The sequence below is a fragment of the Convolutriloba macropyga genome, chromosome 10 (assembly GCF_964194025.1).
Source record: "Convolutriloba macropyga chromosome 10, txConMacr16.3, whole genome shotgun sequence".
Lineage (NCBI taxonomy): Eukaryota > Metazoa > Xenacoelomorpha > Acoela > Convolutidae > Convolutriloba > Convolutriloba macropyga.
This window is the reverse complement of record NC_134477.1, coordinates 48,594,683-48,612,560: the sequence shown is the minus strand read 5'-3', so window position 1 is coordinate 48,612,560 and position 17,878 is coordinate 48,594,683. Positions and strand designations below refer to the sequence as shown.

The 17,878-nt window shown below is 35.1% G+C and overlaps 1 protein-coding gene across 1 annotated transcript in view; it reads right to left on the bottom strand.

Moving 5' to 3' along the window:
• Positions 1-275: 275 nt before the first annotated feature.
• Positions 276-17,878, bottom strand: part of LOC142348630 (uncharacterized) — a 45,043-nt gene continuing 27,440 nt past the window's right edge. Inside the window, exon 6 of the mRNA XM_075400041.1 lies at positions 276-514. Coding sequence (XP_075256156.1) covers positions 491-514 — 24 coding nt within the window. The 3' untranslated portion in view covers positions 276-490. The remainder of the gene's footprint in view (positions 515-17,878) is intronic.

Genomic DNA, 17,878 nt, shown 5'->3' with positions numbered 1-17,878 from the left:
TAAATATAATCTACCATCAATTAACAAACATAGGCTGAGTTAACCTTCTGAATGCAAAGTTTTTAATCGAAAGAAAATAGGATTTGTCTGCTTTCTTGGTACCATTTTTTCTGGGAGTATATTGCTATTGGGGAGTTTTTCCGGGACTGTTTGTCTGTTCGGTGAGAAAATTATTGGGCCGAGGGCTTGTTTTCAAGTATCTCAGAACTAAATACTTTATAAGAAAGGTACCTTCAAAGAAAAAGCCATAAATAAAACGGTGCCTTTTTGGACATAACTACTGGAAAAGCTTTGTAGTACATATTTTTACATTCCTGGACTGCCTGGGAATACGTCAGAAGTCCTTTGGATAGATCCACTAGTCCATAGCATGGTGATAAGGGGGAGCCAATTATATTCTCCAGACCAGATCCAGGCGGGCAAGGAACTTTGTATCCGGACTCTTCTGTTACTACTATCAGAAATGCCAAAAAGATGCAGGCAATGTTAATCACTCGATGATGATGATGCATACCTGAAAAAAAGCGACGACTTTTTGCTCGGTAATGTGCGTTCATGCATTAAGTTCCGACCCCGCTCATTATTATTTTTGGCATAAATGTCTACCATTTGAGGAACCGAAAACCCACAAAAATTCAAGTATTTTCTTCAAAAATTGAGGAGTGAGCAAAGAATTGTCTCCAACGGAAATACTTCAATGAAGTAAAAAATGCGGCATTAGATGATGACATCTTCCGTTATTGAGAAAGCGAGGCAAGACGAACAACAAAAACAAACAACAACAACAAACATTAATTAGATCCGCAACTCGATGTCCATTAAAAAAAACTTAATAAAAAGTCAAGATATCGTCAGATGAAACTGAACCTGAACAAAATAACTTAGAAAAGATATGAAAGAAAAGATTTTAACTTAGAAAAAAAATTTAACTAGAAAAGATATGGGACCAGTCCATAATAAGGTTCGGTTACATTTAGACAAAAAAGAATAAAAATAGCAAAGTTAAATATTTAGCTGATATTTTCAAAAACAATTAATTTCAAAGTAACGGAAACCATTATTACCACCAATGCCTATATAGAAGGGCATTGGGACCTGCATGTATTTAATTTTTTTGCATTTACAAAAATAACAACAAATAGAGAAAACATTAAAAATTCAATTGGAACTTGCGAGAAAACGCCGTCGAAGAAGTAGGGCCATAAGTTGCCTATCAAAATAAGTTTGGTTGCGCCTTCTGTGATTGCCAAAATGTGATATGAGACCTGTCATTAATGTAATTATGTAAAAAGTAGACAAATAGAAGAGAAAAATGGGTAAAATTAGGAAAAATAAATGTATTTTTGGAAAACAATTATTTTCAAAGCCGTGAAAGCCATTAGAATACAAAATGAAATAAATAGTTTTTTTTAATTGTCCCAAACAAAAAGGAGATCTACAGTGGTTCAGAATATGTTTCCATTTACAAAAGAACCTCAGAAATAGATAAAAATCAAACATGAGTTTACTTTTTTCATACGAAAAACACGTGTCGAAGCCAGCAAAGTCATAACCAAGGCTTTAAAACTTAAGGTTTATGCACGTGCGCTTTCTCTTGCCGCCAATGTGTCTTGTTATGTGATCTGTAATTAACGAGACTACATAACAAAAAAATACAAAAAGAAACAAAACGCTGTTATGAAGAGTGTTTTTTAAAGCAACTGTTTTTACAGTCACGAAAGCCATCAGTCATGAAAGCCATCAGTCTTTTCAAATTAGACTGTAGGCCAGTCTTATCCTCCGTAAAAAGGCAATGACACCTGGCTTTCTCCACGGTTTTTCGAACGACCAGAAGACAAATTGAAAAAGTCAGTTAGTGATAAGAGTAAAAACAACTCAATTAAATTCTTCGAGAAAGTGTCGTCGAATCGTTTCAACCATAATAAGTACCTCTACTCTAAAACGATATCTTAACGCGTAGAACTGCAAAAAGGACTATATTTTAATTCAGCAGAAAAAAAAGAAACATTTTTTTGCTGACACTAAGCTACATGTTGGCAATCTTCAAAACCATTGTTCATTTAAAAATCAAATAATTCAAAAGAATTCAAAACAACCACAACGGTTTGAAGAAAAAAATACGAAAATTGCAACTGCGTAGGAAACCAGTTGGACCTATCACTAGTGAGTTTTGATTTGAATTGTTTTTTCTTTAATTTACATTGAAAAAAATTGAGATTTTTTGAGAAAAATTTATTTTGGATTGCAACAGTTCAAGTTAAGACGGAAAAAACCTTGCTATTGCTTTTCGTCCATTAATAGCACTTAATCGTTTTTAAGTTTTGGATACTAAAGATTTAGACTAATTGTAACAAGAAAATCAAGCTTATTGCTGCGTTATTGATAATCATCGAGAAAAAGTAGCAAAAGACGACAAAACTTTAATTCCAGATTACTCTCAATAGAAGTGGAAGTAGGACTAGCACCATTTGAAGATTACAAAGATTGCGTTAATGGCCTTAGGTTGAGAACTTCCAGCAAATTTAATCACGGTCGACCAAAGAAGCTGATTTTGTGCACCTTTCGATGAAAAAGTCTGGGTTTTAAAATTTTAGCTAAAACTTTAGCCAAAAAGCTGATCGTTAGAAAAAAATTCGGGAAAATTCGAACAAAAAGAACGCATATCAGTCTCAATGTTCACAAAAAATTAAACCTCGATAAATCTCTCTAGAAAACGAAATTCAAAAAATGCTTTTTAATTCCATATTCTACGCTGGACGGGCTTTTTAATGACATCATTAGCAACACACTACGGTTAAAATATCGATCGGTCAGAATTGACTGAACATTAAACCTATTTGAGTATATAGCTCGTCCCCCCTCTCTCAGGAGAGGTCAGATCAAAAAAATATTGAGACAGGTATTCAGATAATTCTGATAAACCTTGAATGCGTCCTGATCAAAATATTGAATTTCAAAGCAAATTTAGCGAAGTATGAGAAATTGTACAAATTTTGCAACAAGACTTCGTCAATTAAAGCACTTTCAGAAGCAATCCGTAAAACAGAGTCTCATTTGTGAGCAGCTTTGTTGGCTGTAAGCTTGTAAATCGAAATATAGTTAATTTTCATAGTCTTTGGTTTTGATATTATGAAAAAAAACCTTAAGCTGCTTATTTGTAATCAACAAAGTTTGAAATAAACAGCAGAAGAAGGCAAGGTCGATCGTCTATCTTTTTATTCAACTGGGGTTCTGCTGTGAATTTCTAATCGAAATTGTTTAATTTAAACGCATTTCAAAAACAACAAAAATTGGTTCAGAACTTTTTCGGAGACTGGTATCTTCGAGCCATATCAAAATTTTGCTCAATCTCTATCAATTGAACTTTTTGGAAGTGCTCGCGTTTTCTTGTGCTTCCTTTTGCAGAGCTTTTTCGGCAAGTCATCTTCTTCCGGTACGAAACGAAAACAAATCAGCAATAAAAACTGCACCCAATATTTAATCCAAGACTTGTCAAGTCTTGGCAAAAACTTGCTCGGGACTTGACCATTCATGGTCGAGACTTGCGCAAGACCTGTTAAAGTTTGTCCGAAGCTTGACTCAAGACTTGCCAAGACTTAAGACATGTTTAGGACATGCCAAAATTAAAGTTTGAAATGATCAGAGCTCTGATGCAGTACTGATCCAGGACTGACAATTTAACTGAATAGGTACTGGTTACAAGTTTATTTTCAGGACGGGTTTTTTAATTTTTCCATAAGGTTTTGCGAATATCAACAAAGTTCAGGAAAGGGACTCCTCTACATAAAAGTTGCAAAAGAAAAGAAGGCAGTTAAAAATGAAAATTACTATTTTTAGACAGGGAACCGATGTTTGATCTGACGTAAACAATGTCATTTTACCCGATAACTTTTGAAGATAATTTTTTGACCTTCAAAAAATCTTTCAATATCTCTGGCATAGAAATTTCATTTGATTTTCTCTTATTTACTTCACTCAAGGAAACATCACAAAAAACAAAATAAGGCCATTAAAAAGTACCAGAGCAAAAAGCTTGAAAACATTTCAAAAAACAACAGAAAAAATAATTGTGCAGTTTGAAATACGGAACTGCGCCTATGCATTAGGTATCAGTTGCATAAGAACTGTCAAGAGGGCATGTGAAATATCACTGGTGACTTTTGCACATCTCCATTTCCGAGAACAGATTTTCCAGTTCTATAACAAAATTACCATAATGATAAGAATAACAGAGACGCATTTTAGAGTGATTTTTTTCTGTTATGTATATCAGAAGCCGTTCTTCTCTTTTCAAGAAAAAATCCTAATAGCATATGTAAAGATGCTTACTTGTTTTTTTTTAGTTTTTTTTTTAAATTTATTTAGTTTCTAGACGAGGCTACTGATGAGGTTACCTTGAACAGATAACTGGTAGAAGTGAAACATTTTAAAGAAGCAATTCGCATAGTACACAGGCTACTAAAACTGAGTCATTAATATGTAGGTTAATCGAAAACGATTTTTAAAAAGAAAACATTTTGATTGTGCGAGAGTAACTACGTTTAAGTGAACCTAAAAATCTTTTTAGTGCAATTCAGGATACAAACAATTGCTGAAACTTTTATGTGCTGTTTTCACAACCGTTTAACTTAAAGTTCTGTCCATTCTGCTCTTTTAAATTGTCGGCCACAATCAAAATTAAGTTCTCAACTTGAGGTCCGAAACAATCTCAGTCTATCAATTTAGTTGTTTCGCACAGCGCGTACACTTAACGCAATATCGAAGGAGGATTCACTTCATCTCATACTTGTCTATTAAAGTTGATATAAAATGCAGTTGTAGATTAATTATTTGAATATGGCAACTGAACACGAGATGGAAAATAAAGAGAACGAATCTCAAAAAACAAGAGTCACCTAATACGCAAACAAATAAGTTCTCGATGCGGGAATCAGAGCAACAGACTTAGGTGTGAAAACATAAATAAATTGGGGTAGTTAATGTACTTAACCTGACTTCTGATAATCGTTCTTAAAAATGAGTACAACATTAAATTAACTACAATGTAATTGAATTTTTTTTCACTAAAATAAAATGAGTTTACTTTGTACAACATCTCCTTTTTTGACATATTTAAACAACCACCGGTGAAAAAATTTTACATAACAATATTGAACACATAACAAAATTTATTCACCGGTTTTATAACAATTAACAAAAATTGATTGGATAGGATAGCCGGTGAAAATACAAAATTAAATGAAGTTTAAGTTTTCAAAGTTATATTCCATATGGAAATCTCCCTCATCAATAATTAAGTTATCATCGGGACTGTTATCCGTTGGTCGAATTCGTGGGTCCGTGGGAGGTAATATAAAGATGACTGGCGAAGAACATGGATTTGGTATCGGCTAAACTTGTGCTGCCGTATCGATGATTGATTGTACTACTGAAGGCTGAATAGATTCGATGTCGCCCACTTTATATTTCCGTGTTGGTTGCAGTCAAAGTGGGGTGCACAAATTGAATTATTGAATTCGCCAGAAAAATTTTCTTGGTCGAATACATATTAATTAGGGCTCTTTCTTGTTCATTTGCCAGTTTTTGAAATGACTTATTGGCGAGACTCAGTAGGTAGGAGCTGAAGTCTATGAGATGCGCATTTCATGAGACGTAGGCGACAATTCTGGGGGAGCCTTTTGAGGAGCTGATGTTGATAGAACTTGCACTTCGTGAGATGCAGGTGATAATTATTGCGTGGTATTTGTTGATGGAGCTGTGATAATAGGTTGAGATTGGCCGGAACTTTCGGCATACGAACTCGCAAAGCGCGAGCAATGTTGGATTTGTTCGATGATACTCCGCTTGCTGTAACTCACTTGCCGTGCTTCATCTTTCGATTTTTTTCTGGATACTTGTAAATTCTTTTGTGTGGCTTAATAACTTCGCTTTTCTGTACTTCTCAGGGAGAAGATGATGTATTCTGAGAGCGTCGTCTATCTTTCATCATTAATACCAAGTTTTGCATTATCGCTATTGCGCACCGCAACATCTAGTTTTTTGGGTGCGCGATTGACAAGATGTTGTATTGATCTGTCTTCTGAACTACAGTTTCAGGGGCCAAAACCTCAAAAATCCGTCCAAGTTATTTTTGTGTCTTATGTTAGGGTGAGGTTTTTGGGCTATATTGATTTGAACTGCAGATTTTAAACAAGATTGCACAGTTTTGAGGAGCGAAGGAAACGGGTTTTCCTGTCTGTGGCGTTTCTTTCTCTCCTTTGGGCATCTTGTGTAGCCTTACACATTTTTCTTTCCAGTTCCTCATCACTGCGGTTTGCTCCCCCCGTGCTCTTCGGGACAAAATTTGTTGGGGTTTTTCGTTTCCTCGTCTCTATAGATTTAAAATTTTAGGTGTTGTGCTAATATGGCTAAGCGGAGTGTTGGCACAACGACAAAAGTGGGATTCGAAGCGCGAAGTCCCAGTAGTTTCGTGTTTGCATATGCTAAGCTAGTATATTAAGGTTTTAAGTGCTGCTTTAATGGTGAAAGAATTTGTTTCTTTTTGTGCTTTTTCAGTACATGCAGGGCATTGCTTCATAGTACAAAATAAATATCTTCTGTAAACTAATTCCCGGTGTTCCTTTGCTGGGGCTGGAATTAAATTTTTATGATTTTTTTGTAAAAGATTTCTACTTGCTTTTCTATAAGACAGCGAGGTTGGTCAATTCTTAAAGATCAAGGAACTCCGTGAAATTGTACATAATTGTCTAAAAATTTATTTTTTTTGAAGTGTTTGCTTTTTTAAAAAAAAACTATGCGTTTGAATATTTTGTAAAATCTGTCAATAAATGTTAAAATATGTAATTCCTGCTCTTTTCCATTATTGATAGGGCCTGCAAAATCTATTTGCATTTCTTGGTTAGGGACAATACTTGGTTTATGAGATTGATATTGCTTAGCTGGTATTACGGATTTAAGGTTATTACCAATCTCAGTGCAGGATTAACGCTCTATTGAATGGACAAGAAGATCGCTGTTCATGTATGGCCACCCAAAATGTTGGGCCATACAAATCATTTTCCAGCTGCCCTGGGCGACTGGTATGTAGGTCCTTGACGAGGGCTATTTTGAGTACATTGGCCAATTTCTCGTCCACACACACACACACACAACCACTACCAACTGCGAGGTCACTTCAATAGCTGCGTTTATAGGGGTTTACTTGTTTTAACATGTCCTCGTCGCCTCGTATCATACAATCTCTCACTCCCTTGAGCACTGCGTCTTTGCTCGTCAAAGATGCCATTAGATTCCTGTTAAACACTTTTCCGACCGCTTTCTCAAAGGACAAAACTTGAGGGCTATTTGTCAGAAAATTGCTTAGATTAGATTTTGATGGCGATTCGTAGGGCGTATTTGGTATGATGTCCGTAGTAAAAGATATGCGAGGCGAAGTTGGGGATGAAAATTTGGGTGCGGACTTCTATTTCATTGCTGAGATTTAGCTTAATGTTGAGGATTTTGAGGTTCAATTTTTTAAACAATTTTCCGACTTGTTTAAAGCGTTAGAATGAGCGAAAATTAAAATTTTATTGATTACTAATTAAGCACGTGAATTATTTAAAAATTTGAACTTTGGTGTTAATTAGGAAAGAAAAGTGTGCATTGAGCTTGACTGACAGATCAGAGTGGTTTATTTCATTAAATTCTTGTGGGTTTTGATAGATGGTGGCCGCTTGAGTACTATTTCGAGACGCTAAATTCGGTATTTAAGGGGTATTTGTAGTGTAGAATGAATACTATTAATAGTATACGCTGCAAGTGAGGGATTATTTGATAAATAATAATTGTGGAATGCAACATTGATTTTATGATTTGAAAATGATTTCCTTTTGTATTTGGACTGGAGTTTTGCTGGGCAAGTTCTAATTTAATTTGAGTTAAGCGTACTTGCGGTGCATAGTTGGTACCTAAATTATGATTTTGCGAATCAGATATTTTGTCCAAAAAGAATGTATTGTGATGAAGAGTGGAAAGAGTTTTTTCTTCTACACTACGTTTTGCAGTAAGTCAGCATCTGATTGTATTTCTGATAACGTAGAGACCAAAATTTCTTCATCAAATTTTGAAAAACTTTATGTTGGTTGATATGGGTTACGAGATATATAATCTATTAGAACAATTTTGGAGCCAAGTAAGTGCTCAATTTTAATTGGTACTGGTAAAAGACAATCAAACCACCGTGACAAACGACTATAATAAGATTTGTTGAATGATGTTCTTTTGAAATTGAAAGAAGAGCTTGATGTTTGGTTCAAAACTGAAAAGTCTTTTCCAAAAAGCTAATTTTAAAACTGTTCGATAGACCAGACTACTCCGAGAAATTCTAACTCTTTAATACTGTATCGTTCCTCATTAATATCTAAAAATCTAGAAGTAATTAATATTGGTTTCAAGCCATCAACAGTCAGTTGTTCAAGCGCTGCTCCGAGGCCGGAACGGGAAGCGTCACTTTTATCACGTGTTTCGAAAAGCGGGTTGTAGTGAGTGTTCTCAGTGTGGTTTGCTATGCAACTTTTGACGGCAATAAAACGAATCTGGTCTCCAGTCTAAGTATATCTAGTTTATTTTTGAGTTAATGGTCTTGGAGTGTTTCAGAGTAGAGCTAGGTTGGGAATAAATTTACTAATATAATGTACGGAACCGAGAAAAGAACGAAGTTTATTTAATTGTATTAGGAGGTTTAAAAGCAAGAATGGCAGAGGTTTTAGATTCGAGAGGGTATATTCCTGACTGAGTTATATTGTAACCTAACAACAAAATTTCTTCTTCAGCGAATTGGCTTCTTGGTAAACATATATGAAGGTTATGTGCATCTTATTTTTCAGGACAATCTGTGGCTAATTAAAAAGATTTTCTTCGGAACCTTTGCTTGCAATCATTATATCGTCAAGAAAACAGAAGGTGTTTTTGAGGCCTATGGGGTTAAGATCTATAGCTTTTTGGAACTCGGAAAGCATTTTGTTCAGTCCATAAAAAACAGAATAGGTGAATTTTGTATCGATACGTTCCCGTCATGTCACCACTTACAAAACAAAGATAGAGTGTTTTGCCGTATCAGTGTGAGGATTTAACTGACTATAGGCATATTTATTATCTAGAAAAGAAAATTTTATCAGATGGTTCCATTTTGTAATCTGTAAGTATTTGAGATATAAAATCTACCAGTGTTTCAATATTGGTCATCTGATGCATGTTTTGTTGATAAATTTGTTAAGAATTTTTTGAATCGAGAGCTAGTTTTATCTTTTTGTCACTTTTGACCGTAAATAAAATGGCTGAAAGACAATATTGATCTTAACACTTATTAAATTTTCTGTATGTCTTCTTTGAGTAGTTTTTCTCTTTAAGTAGTTTTTAAATTTCGGTATTAACTCTGACATCTAAATTGATAGGTCCTCTTCTACTTTCTTGATATTTTGATTGAAAATGATTGTGAAAAATTGACTTGACACTTTAAACATTAGATCGTCCAATAAGTGAAATAAACTTTGGAAGGCAGTTTGCTATTCTGGTTACAAATTCACACTGAAAAGTGATATTTTTGATCATTTTACTTTCGATTGAGTTTAAAATTTGGGTAACTGATATGCCGAGCGGATCAAACATATCTCTGCCAATGTGTGGTTTTAGGCCGTCTCTGACTACAACAACTCCAAACTCCAGGATCTTCAGTTCGTGAATTATTGCTTTCCATTGGCATCTGCATCATGACAATTACAGGAGTGGGCTAATTTCCTGAGGTTTTGATATCTCTAGAGGATGCAGTTGTCAGCGATTGTAAAAGAGGTGAGTTGTTAAAGATTTTGGAAGCAAGTGATTTGTTAAGGATACTATAAACACTTGCAGAGACAATTATATGGCGCACTTTTGATTATCCAGTACTTAGTTTCAATATGACGGGTATTGCTTGCAATGCCGGCCAGCATATTGTCATCAGAACTATGGTAATCGAATTCACATTCCAGGTAAAAATTCATGTTAAAAACAGCATTAACAGAGTTGTAGATTGTATTATCAGCAATTCAGTTCACATTGGAACGGGCAGTTTTTGTAGAGGTAGATTTGGGTTTATGACACACACGAGCAAAGTGGTTCTGGAGACCGCATTTGTAAAAGTTTTGCGCTTAGCAATAATTTTGTCCCCAGGGTTGTCTGACCAAGTGAGGCCTAAATTTCCCGCGCTGTTGACTCGACGGTCGAATTTGTACTGGAGAATTTTTTAACGTTTATTCGAATTACGAAATATGCGTTGTTTAATAGAGCATTCAATTGTAGATTAGACTGACTGTTAGTGATTTGTAGTTGGTTTTGCTCACCAACTCCATATTAACTGCCCAACGTCACGCTTGGAGAGATTTGACTGTTTCTTTCAATAACTCTTTCTGAATTTCAGAATCTTGCATGTTGGCAGTAAAGAGGTCTCTGATTAAAGTATTTTTTTTGGTTTCCAAGTTCACAGTTCTCTGACAACACCTTCAGTTTACCATAGAAATGGTCAAGAGTTTCTCCTTTTGTTTGTTTTCTTGTAAGAAGCATATCTCTAACAAATGTGATATTCCTTGGTCGAATGAATGCCTCCTCAATGATTCGCCAAAGTTCTGAGGTAGCCAATGTATCCAACTTGACGTGCTATATAAAATCCTCCTTCATTCTGTTCCAAGGCTAAGCTATATCATAGAGACGGATTTTCGGTCCGCTTGGTTCAAGGTTTATTACCACACATGATCCAAATTTCAATTTGTCATTGACAGCGATTTTCCCAATTAATCTTCATTGCTGCACTACTAGCTAGTCTCTCACGTTCTGATTGAACAGCTGATCCTTGAACGGTGTCTTCGTATATCGAATCGAGTGGAAGTTGTACTTGTTCTGGTTGAGGGCAAAATTGAATGTCTAAAGTGATGTTAACTTTAACTAGGAGGGCCAACTTCGCTTGTATCTGCCACTTTTCCCATTTGAGAGGGGATACGAGCTTGGTTTCTCCCAAATGGGCTCTATTCCTAATTGAATTCGTTTTTGAACAACTGGCTGCGCCATGTCGTACGCAATCAATATTGTGTACTGAACTTGAGGTGCGAACTGTCAGTCTATCAATTTAGTTGTTTCGAACAGCGCGCACATTTAAAGCAAAATCAAAATAGGATTCGCTTTATTAGCTTTAAATAGGATTCGCTTTTTTACGATTCGGTCTAGGATTCGCTTTTTTTAGGATATCGAATAACCTATATCACACTTGTCTACAAAACTTGAAAGCAAATACAGTCGTAGGTTAATTGTTTGAAATTGACAACCAAACACAGGATGCAAAATAAAGAGAATGAGTTTCGAAAAACTAGAGTCACTTAATACGTCAACAATTAAACTCCCGATGTGGCAATGACAGCAACAGACTTACGTGTGAAAACATAAACAACTTTGGTTACTAAATGTACTTAACCTGACTTCTGATAATTGTCCTTAAAAATAAGTACAAAATTAAACTGATTACAACAATGTAGATAAAATTTACTGCACTAAATTGAAATGAGTTTACTAGGTACAATATTACCCAATTTTTGGCGATTTTAAAAGAACACTTTTTAAAAAACTTTGAAAAACGATATTGATAACACTAATACTTACTCAACGGTTATATAACATTTAACAATATATTTGTGGGTTACCATAGCTAGTGTTAATACTCAATTATTTGAAGATAATTATTCAAAGTTATATTCCACATGAATATCTTACTCATCTATAATAAAGTTATCATCGGGACCGTGATCGGCTGCTCCAATTCGTGGGTCCTTGAGGGGTACTATACAAATTACTGGCGAAGGACATGGGTTTGGTATCTGTTAAACTTGTGCTGACGTAACGATGATTGATTGTACTACTGAAGGCCGAAGAGATTCGATATCGCCCACTCGATAACTCTGCCTGGGGTCAAAGTGGGGTGCACGAAATTGTGGATTCGCCAGACAAAATGTCTTGGTCGAATCATCCATAATAATTCAGGCTCTTTCTCAATCTTTTGCCAGTTTTTGGTATGATTTATTGGCGGCCCTCTCTAGGAGCTGAAGTCAATGAGACGTAGGCGATAATTCTTAGGGAATCTTCCGAGGAGCTGATGTTGATGGAAATTGCACTTCGTGAGATGTAGGTGGTAATTATTGCGTGGTATTGGTTGGTTGAGCTGTGATATTCGGTTGAGATTGGCCGGAACTTTCGGCATATGAACTCACATAGCGGGAGCAATGTTGGATTTATTCGATGATACTCCGCTTGCAGTATGACGTTTGCGATGCTTCGTCTTTCGATCTCCTTTCTGGATACGTGTAAATTCTTTTGTGTGGCTAAATATCTTCGCTTTTGTGGCTATCTATCTTCGCTTTTGTCTCAAACAGACGAGAACCTCGCTTGTTAATGTAATCTTGAAGCTTCGTCTTTCTTTCATCTCATATACCAAGTTTTGCAATATTGCTATTGCGGACCGTTACATCTAGTTTTCCGGTTTCGCGAATGACAGAATGGCGTTTTGATCTGTTTTCTGTACTTCAGGTACTTCAGGTCCAGGCGCCAAAACCTGTACTAAATTGCTTCATTAAACTTAAATGGGTCTACTATGTACAACAAAAACAACTATAATATAACTCAGAGCTCTTTTCTGGCTTGACTTGCTGCAGCTGGTGGACATTTTTGAAGGAAACATCCTGCTTTGCTGTGAGACAGAGTCAAGAGTTTCTTTCTGGTCACTTTTCAATCTAATTTCCTCGATTTCCGCTGAAACGTGAAATCTACTTTTTATCGGTATCAAGAAATCAGAAAAAGACATTTTCAAAGAACAACGAAGATAATCTTCAAGTTCAGTTAAAATCTTTTTACACATTTCATTCCTTTTATTGCTGAGCTTTAAGTTACATCATTAATTCATTTTTTAATTTGTCACTTAATGCAATCTTTATCTCGACTTTTTGGGTTTCGACTCCAAAACAACTTTGACTCCGATGTTGTTAGAAAACTTTTTTTAAGAAAAATATAGAAACCGTAGATATTTAAAAAACTGAACGCTTAATGAGTCGGTGCTGATTTGAACTCAAAATTTGGTTTTATTCAAAGTATGTGGCACTTTTAAAAGTTTTTCAGTCATACGTAGTTTTTTGGTACCGTAGTGCATGGAAATTTATAGTGCTGTTGCGTGGTATGCAAATTCGTCATTTGTTGAACTAGCGAGAGTTGATAATCAGTCATTTTTTTAGCCCCCATAGCTTATCCATGACACAAAAATGAAATTTATTTGTATAGGAAGGTTCTATGTTGAAGATATGACAGTTACATAACTATGCTTTTAATATTCTAACTCCAAAATGTTCGATAAGATTTTCAAGTACTTTTTGACAAAAAAATGCACTGACCGTCTCTGAACTATTTAATGACGCAAATTTCCACAATCTTTCGACACTAAAACCATTGTAAGTGGAATAGACGTTGGTTTTGTGAATTTGGCTAACAATAATTCACAGAGCTCATTCAATATTTCCTTAAGCAACCTGGAAAAAGTAAGTTGTTTATTTTAAATTTTAAATGTTTATTTTAGTTTTCTACTTTTGTCAGATTAACAATTAAAATATTTCTTTACAGACTAGTCAATATGGCACAGGTTAATAAACAAAAGCTAGCTCCGCTATTTGAAACCTTTGTTGTTTATTGTTTTACAAGGTTACAACAGATATCAAAGTTAGAAAACTTCTGAGAAAACAAGACTCACATTTCTTTTGCATTAAAAACAGAACTGTGCGCTCAATTTACAATTTATAATTGGAAGATTTTCCCCGTCCGCTTCATGAAAAAGAGACAAAAATACCAACAAAAGCAAGAAAAACAATGCTGACATTACAGCAGGAAAAATGTTCCTCCGTTGATCTCCTAGCCCCCGCTTTACGTACGCAAAAGTTGTCATTAAGCTGAGAAAAACGGATCCATTTTGTACATCCAACGTTAGTGGGGCATAATTTTTGTGTCCCCAATGCCACTTGTTTATTATAGGTGAATGCAAAGTAATCCGAACAAAAAGTCAGCAGAAGTAAAAGCTGTAGTATTACAGAGCTGCTATAAATGAACGGATATTTAATCCCTCCCCCCAAAACGTATTCACCCTCTTTTTTACCCGATTTTCTATCAAATTTATGGTTGAATTTCAGTACTTTCACTTTATTTAACACAATTTAAACCAAAATTCATCCCCCAAAACCGACTAGCACTAATTTTCATACAATTTTCAACAAATTTATGGTTAAATTTTGGCATTTTCCTATTAAAGAACCAAAATTCAATCGGATACAATCCCCACAAAACATATTCAACGTAATTTTTACCCGATTTTTATCAAATTTGTGAATGAATATTGGTATTTTCACACTATCTATCTAACACAATGTATGCCTGAATTTATCCAACCAAAACCTAAATTTGACTCAAAAATAATCTAAATTTGAATCAAATTTTAAGAAATTTACGGTTAACTTTTATCATGTTAACTGTAAAAAAACGAAGTTTAACCAAACTCCCCCCCCCCCCCCGAGTGCGTTCGGCGTAAAACATATCCAATTTTCACCAAATTTTCACAAATATAATTTTTTATAGGCACACCTTTAAGCCAAATATTAATCTGATTTTTCCCCCTAAACAACAGATATTCAGTCATTTATCACAAAACTTTGAGAAAATAAGCCACTTGGACAGTAATAATTTGCATTTCTGGCCAATTAATAAGCAGGTTATTGTAGAAGTTCACAATTTTAACGCGGATTTTATGCATTTGAATCTTATAGCATTTTAATTCCAGCAAGAAGGCTCGTAAAATAATACGTTGAAGCGTAAGCTAAAAAAAATCCACCGTAAATAAATGTTCATAGCACAGAACAAAATGGTAAATATACCGCTTTTGTAATTCCCATTGTATTAAAAGTCATGTATTAAAACATTTTAAAATTATTTAGTTAAACATTTCAAAAAAATAACTGAAAATAACCTTTACAAAAATTAAAATAACCCCTTTATAAGACGCATATACAAAAAGACGTTGATCATTTGATCATTAGAATTAAAAAAAACAACAACGCTAGTAAAGTTTCTTTTTAATGAACTAACTTAAATAACGAATACTTTACCATTTTCCACTAGTTACCAATAGATAATAGAGTACGTATTTACATAACATTTAAACTTTTAAATCCTAATTTTAGCCAAGTTGTGTAAGCTTTAGAAAGTAGTAACGCAGTAATAGAAAAGCACAGCTCTGTATACGTTTAATAATAGCCCTAGAAAGATGTTACAATTTGCACTGAAAGAAAGTTTACAGAGCCAAATTATTACAATACTTATAATAATTTTTTGAAAGAAAAAATAAAAAATTCAAGACATGGCTTGAGTTAATTATTTCGATATCTCGGTCAATAGGAACTTGAGAAACGGTTTCACTAAATACGTGAACATGGTTTTTCGCCCTCTATTGGCCCGACGATAATATTGAGAGAAAGAAGCGGGACGGAATAATTAGTGTTTCTGAGCTAGACCGCAGCAAACGGTCTTTTTCCTTTTTGCAAAAATTTGACTAAAAGAACTTCAAACAACATTTTTTTTTTAAACAGTAACAATAATTTTACAACTTTTTAATAAACCATAAGTTCATCTATTCCTTTTTTTCTAAGTTTTTTCGAACAAATCAACAATACATCAACTTGTAACAAAAAATATTGAACCCTTAACCACAGCAGCTTATCTCAATTCAACTACTCAACTGGTAATTAGTAAGAGTGTAGATTTATATAATTTTTTAATAAATTGACACTTTCAGTGCCCAATCGTTAAATTGAAACTTATAGCACAGACGGGTCTTAGGCATATATCTTCGATTTTCTATATCTTTTGTCAAGTTTGTGATATAGTCATATCAAAGAATCTGAAAATGAATTAAATTAATTGCTATCATAATATCATTCTTCCCGATTGTTAGCTTTTAAGTTATTTTTTGAGGTAAGTTTTACCTCCGACTAAAATGTCAAGTATTCAGATATGTTCACACTTCCCACTTTTGTTGCTAATACCAATTTCATTCTCTAATCAGTTACTCTCGAACTCAGTCGCTTGTCAATCTCTCCTGTTTTGAACTGAGAATAGTTTGTAATGGAATCGAGCCAGTATTCCCTATTGTAAGAATAGAGTACAGTTGTAATGCGCCTGCTCAGTTAGTTGAAAGCTGTATTTTCAAGCTCTACGCAATTTCAAGTTGATTCGCTCCTCGAATTCAACGTCATACAATTAGTCAAGCATTCGCCACTCAAGTGATTACCTTACTGTATAAGGTATCACATGGCTCAGTCAGCACCGAAAGAACAACCCCTTCTGGGGGTTGAACCGTTTTGGGAAGGACCAACACTAGAACACATTGAGACGTGAGCGATGGAGAATAATCCTGAAGTTGACAATAATCAAAAAAGAAGGCATTTCAATTGACATATTACAAGAACAACCCCCGGAGAACGTTATTTTTCCTTCGGAACCCATTTATGAAGAAAAGGTGGACAACAGCATGGCGCAAAGTGAGAGAGATCACAGAAATTGTAACGAGCAACTCAAAAATGCATGGCTGAACAAATGTCAGAAAATCGAATCAGCGGAATATTGTGGGGCGATAGAACGTAGAATTTCTGCGAAAACAAATCTGTTGCAATAACATACCTCAGTCTTGTCAGGGAAAGCGGAAAGATCTTTGGTTCTCAAGAACCAACGGTACAGATTGATCAGATCTCGACGAAGAACCTCTGGGAAGGCTTGAAAAATGTCTTCACTAAACAAAGGAATATACCGTTGTGCATTCCTCAACCGAAAACAACTCAAAGGGGAACCAATAGTGAAGTTTCATGAATGACTTCGAGAATTTTCCCTAAACTGTGACCTTGGCAGCCACGAGGAATCCATAATTGGAGATGTAATTATCGCCAATATGCAAGACGGAGAAAAACAAAGAGAATTGCTGAAGGAAACGAGGTCGGCTATGAAAACATTGAAACTGGCAATAAACATTGAAATGGGTATTGAAAACCAGTAGAAAGTATCGGAAACATCAGCCTACACTTTTTCGAATCAAATTACAAATACTTCTATCAATAGCGTCCAGAGTTCCTGGAATAGATCTAAATCGACAACGAATAACTACAAGCCCACAATTTGTCCTAATTGTGGATACGCTTGGTCAGCTAGTCCTCGTTAGAATTATCCAGCACGAGAAAAGAACTGCGAAAACTGTGGAATCACAAACCACTTTGAGAAAGTCAGTCGAAAATTGAAGATGCAAATGAAACCGAAATCACGAGTCAAAAATGTAGATGACACATGCTCGGAAGCTGCCACTATTGGCACATCTTGCAACGGTGGAGGAGCAAGTGAATCAGATTGAAGCAATGATGCAGAAACATACTATATATGATGCCAACCATGATTCTGACTGCGTTGACTTCGAAGACAACTGCGTAGCAATCATTTCTGATAGTGACAGCATCAGAGAAGTCGAGCCGGTAAACATGCATACTCAATTCTGAAACATTGAAACAAAGGCATTGTTGGATTCGGGAAGCGATTGCACTATTATAAAAAAAGCTTAGCAAACGCGGTAGTATTGAACAGTGAAAAAATCTACTTGGTACAAACAACGGAATTTCTCCAATTAATTAGTCAATAATATTGGGGTAATCAAAACTAATGTGAGGTGTAATGACGGGGAACCTACGAATGTGAAGTCCACGGTTGTTGAAGACGGTCACAGACCTATAATTAGCCGGGATTTGTTCCCACA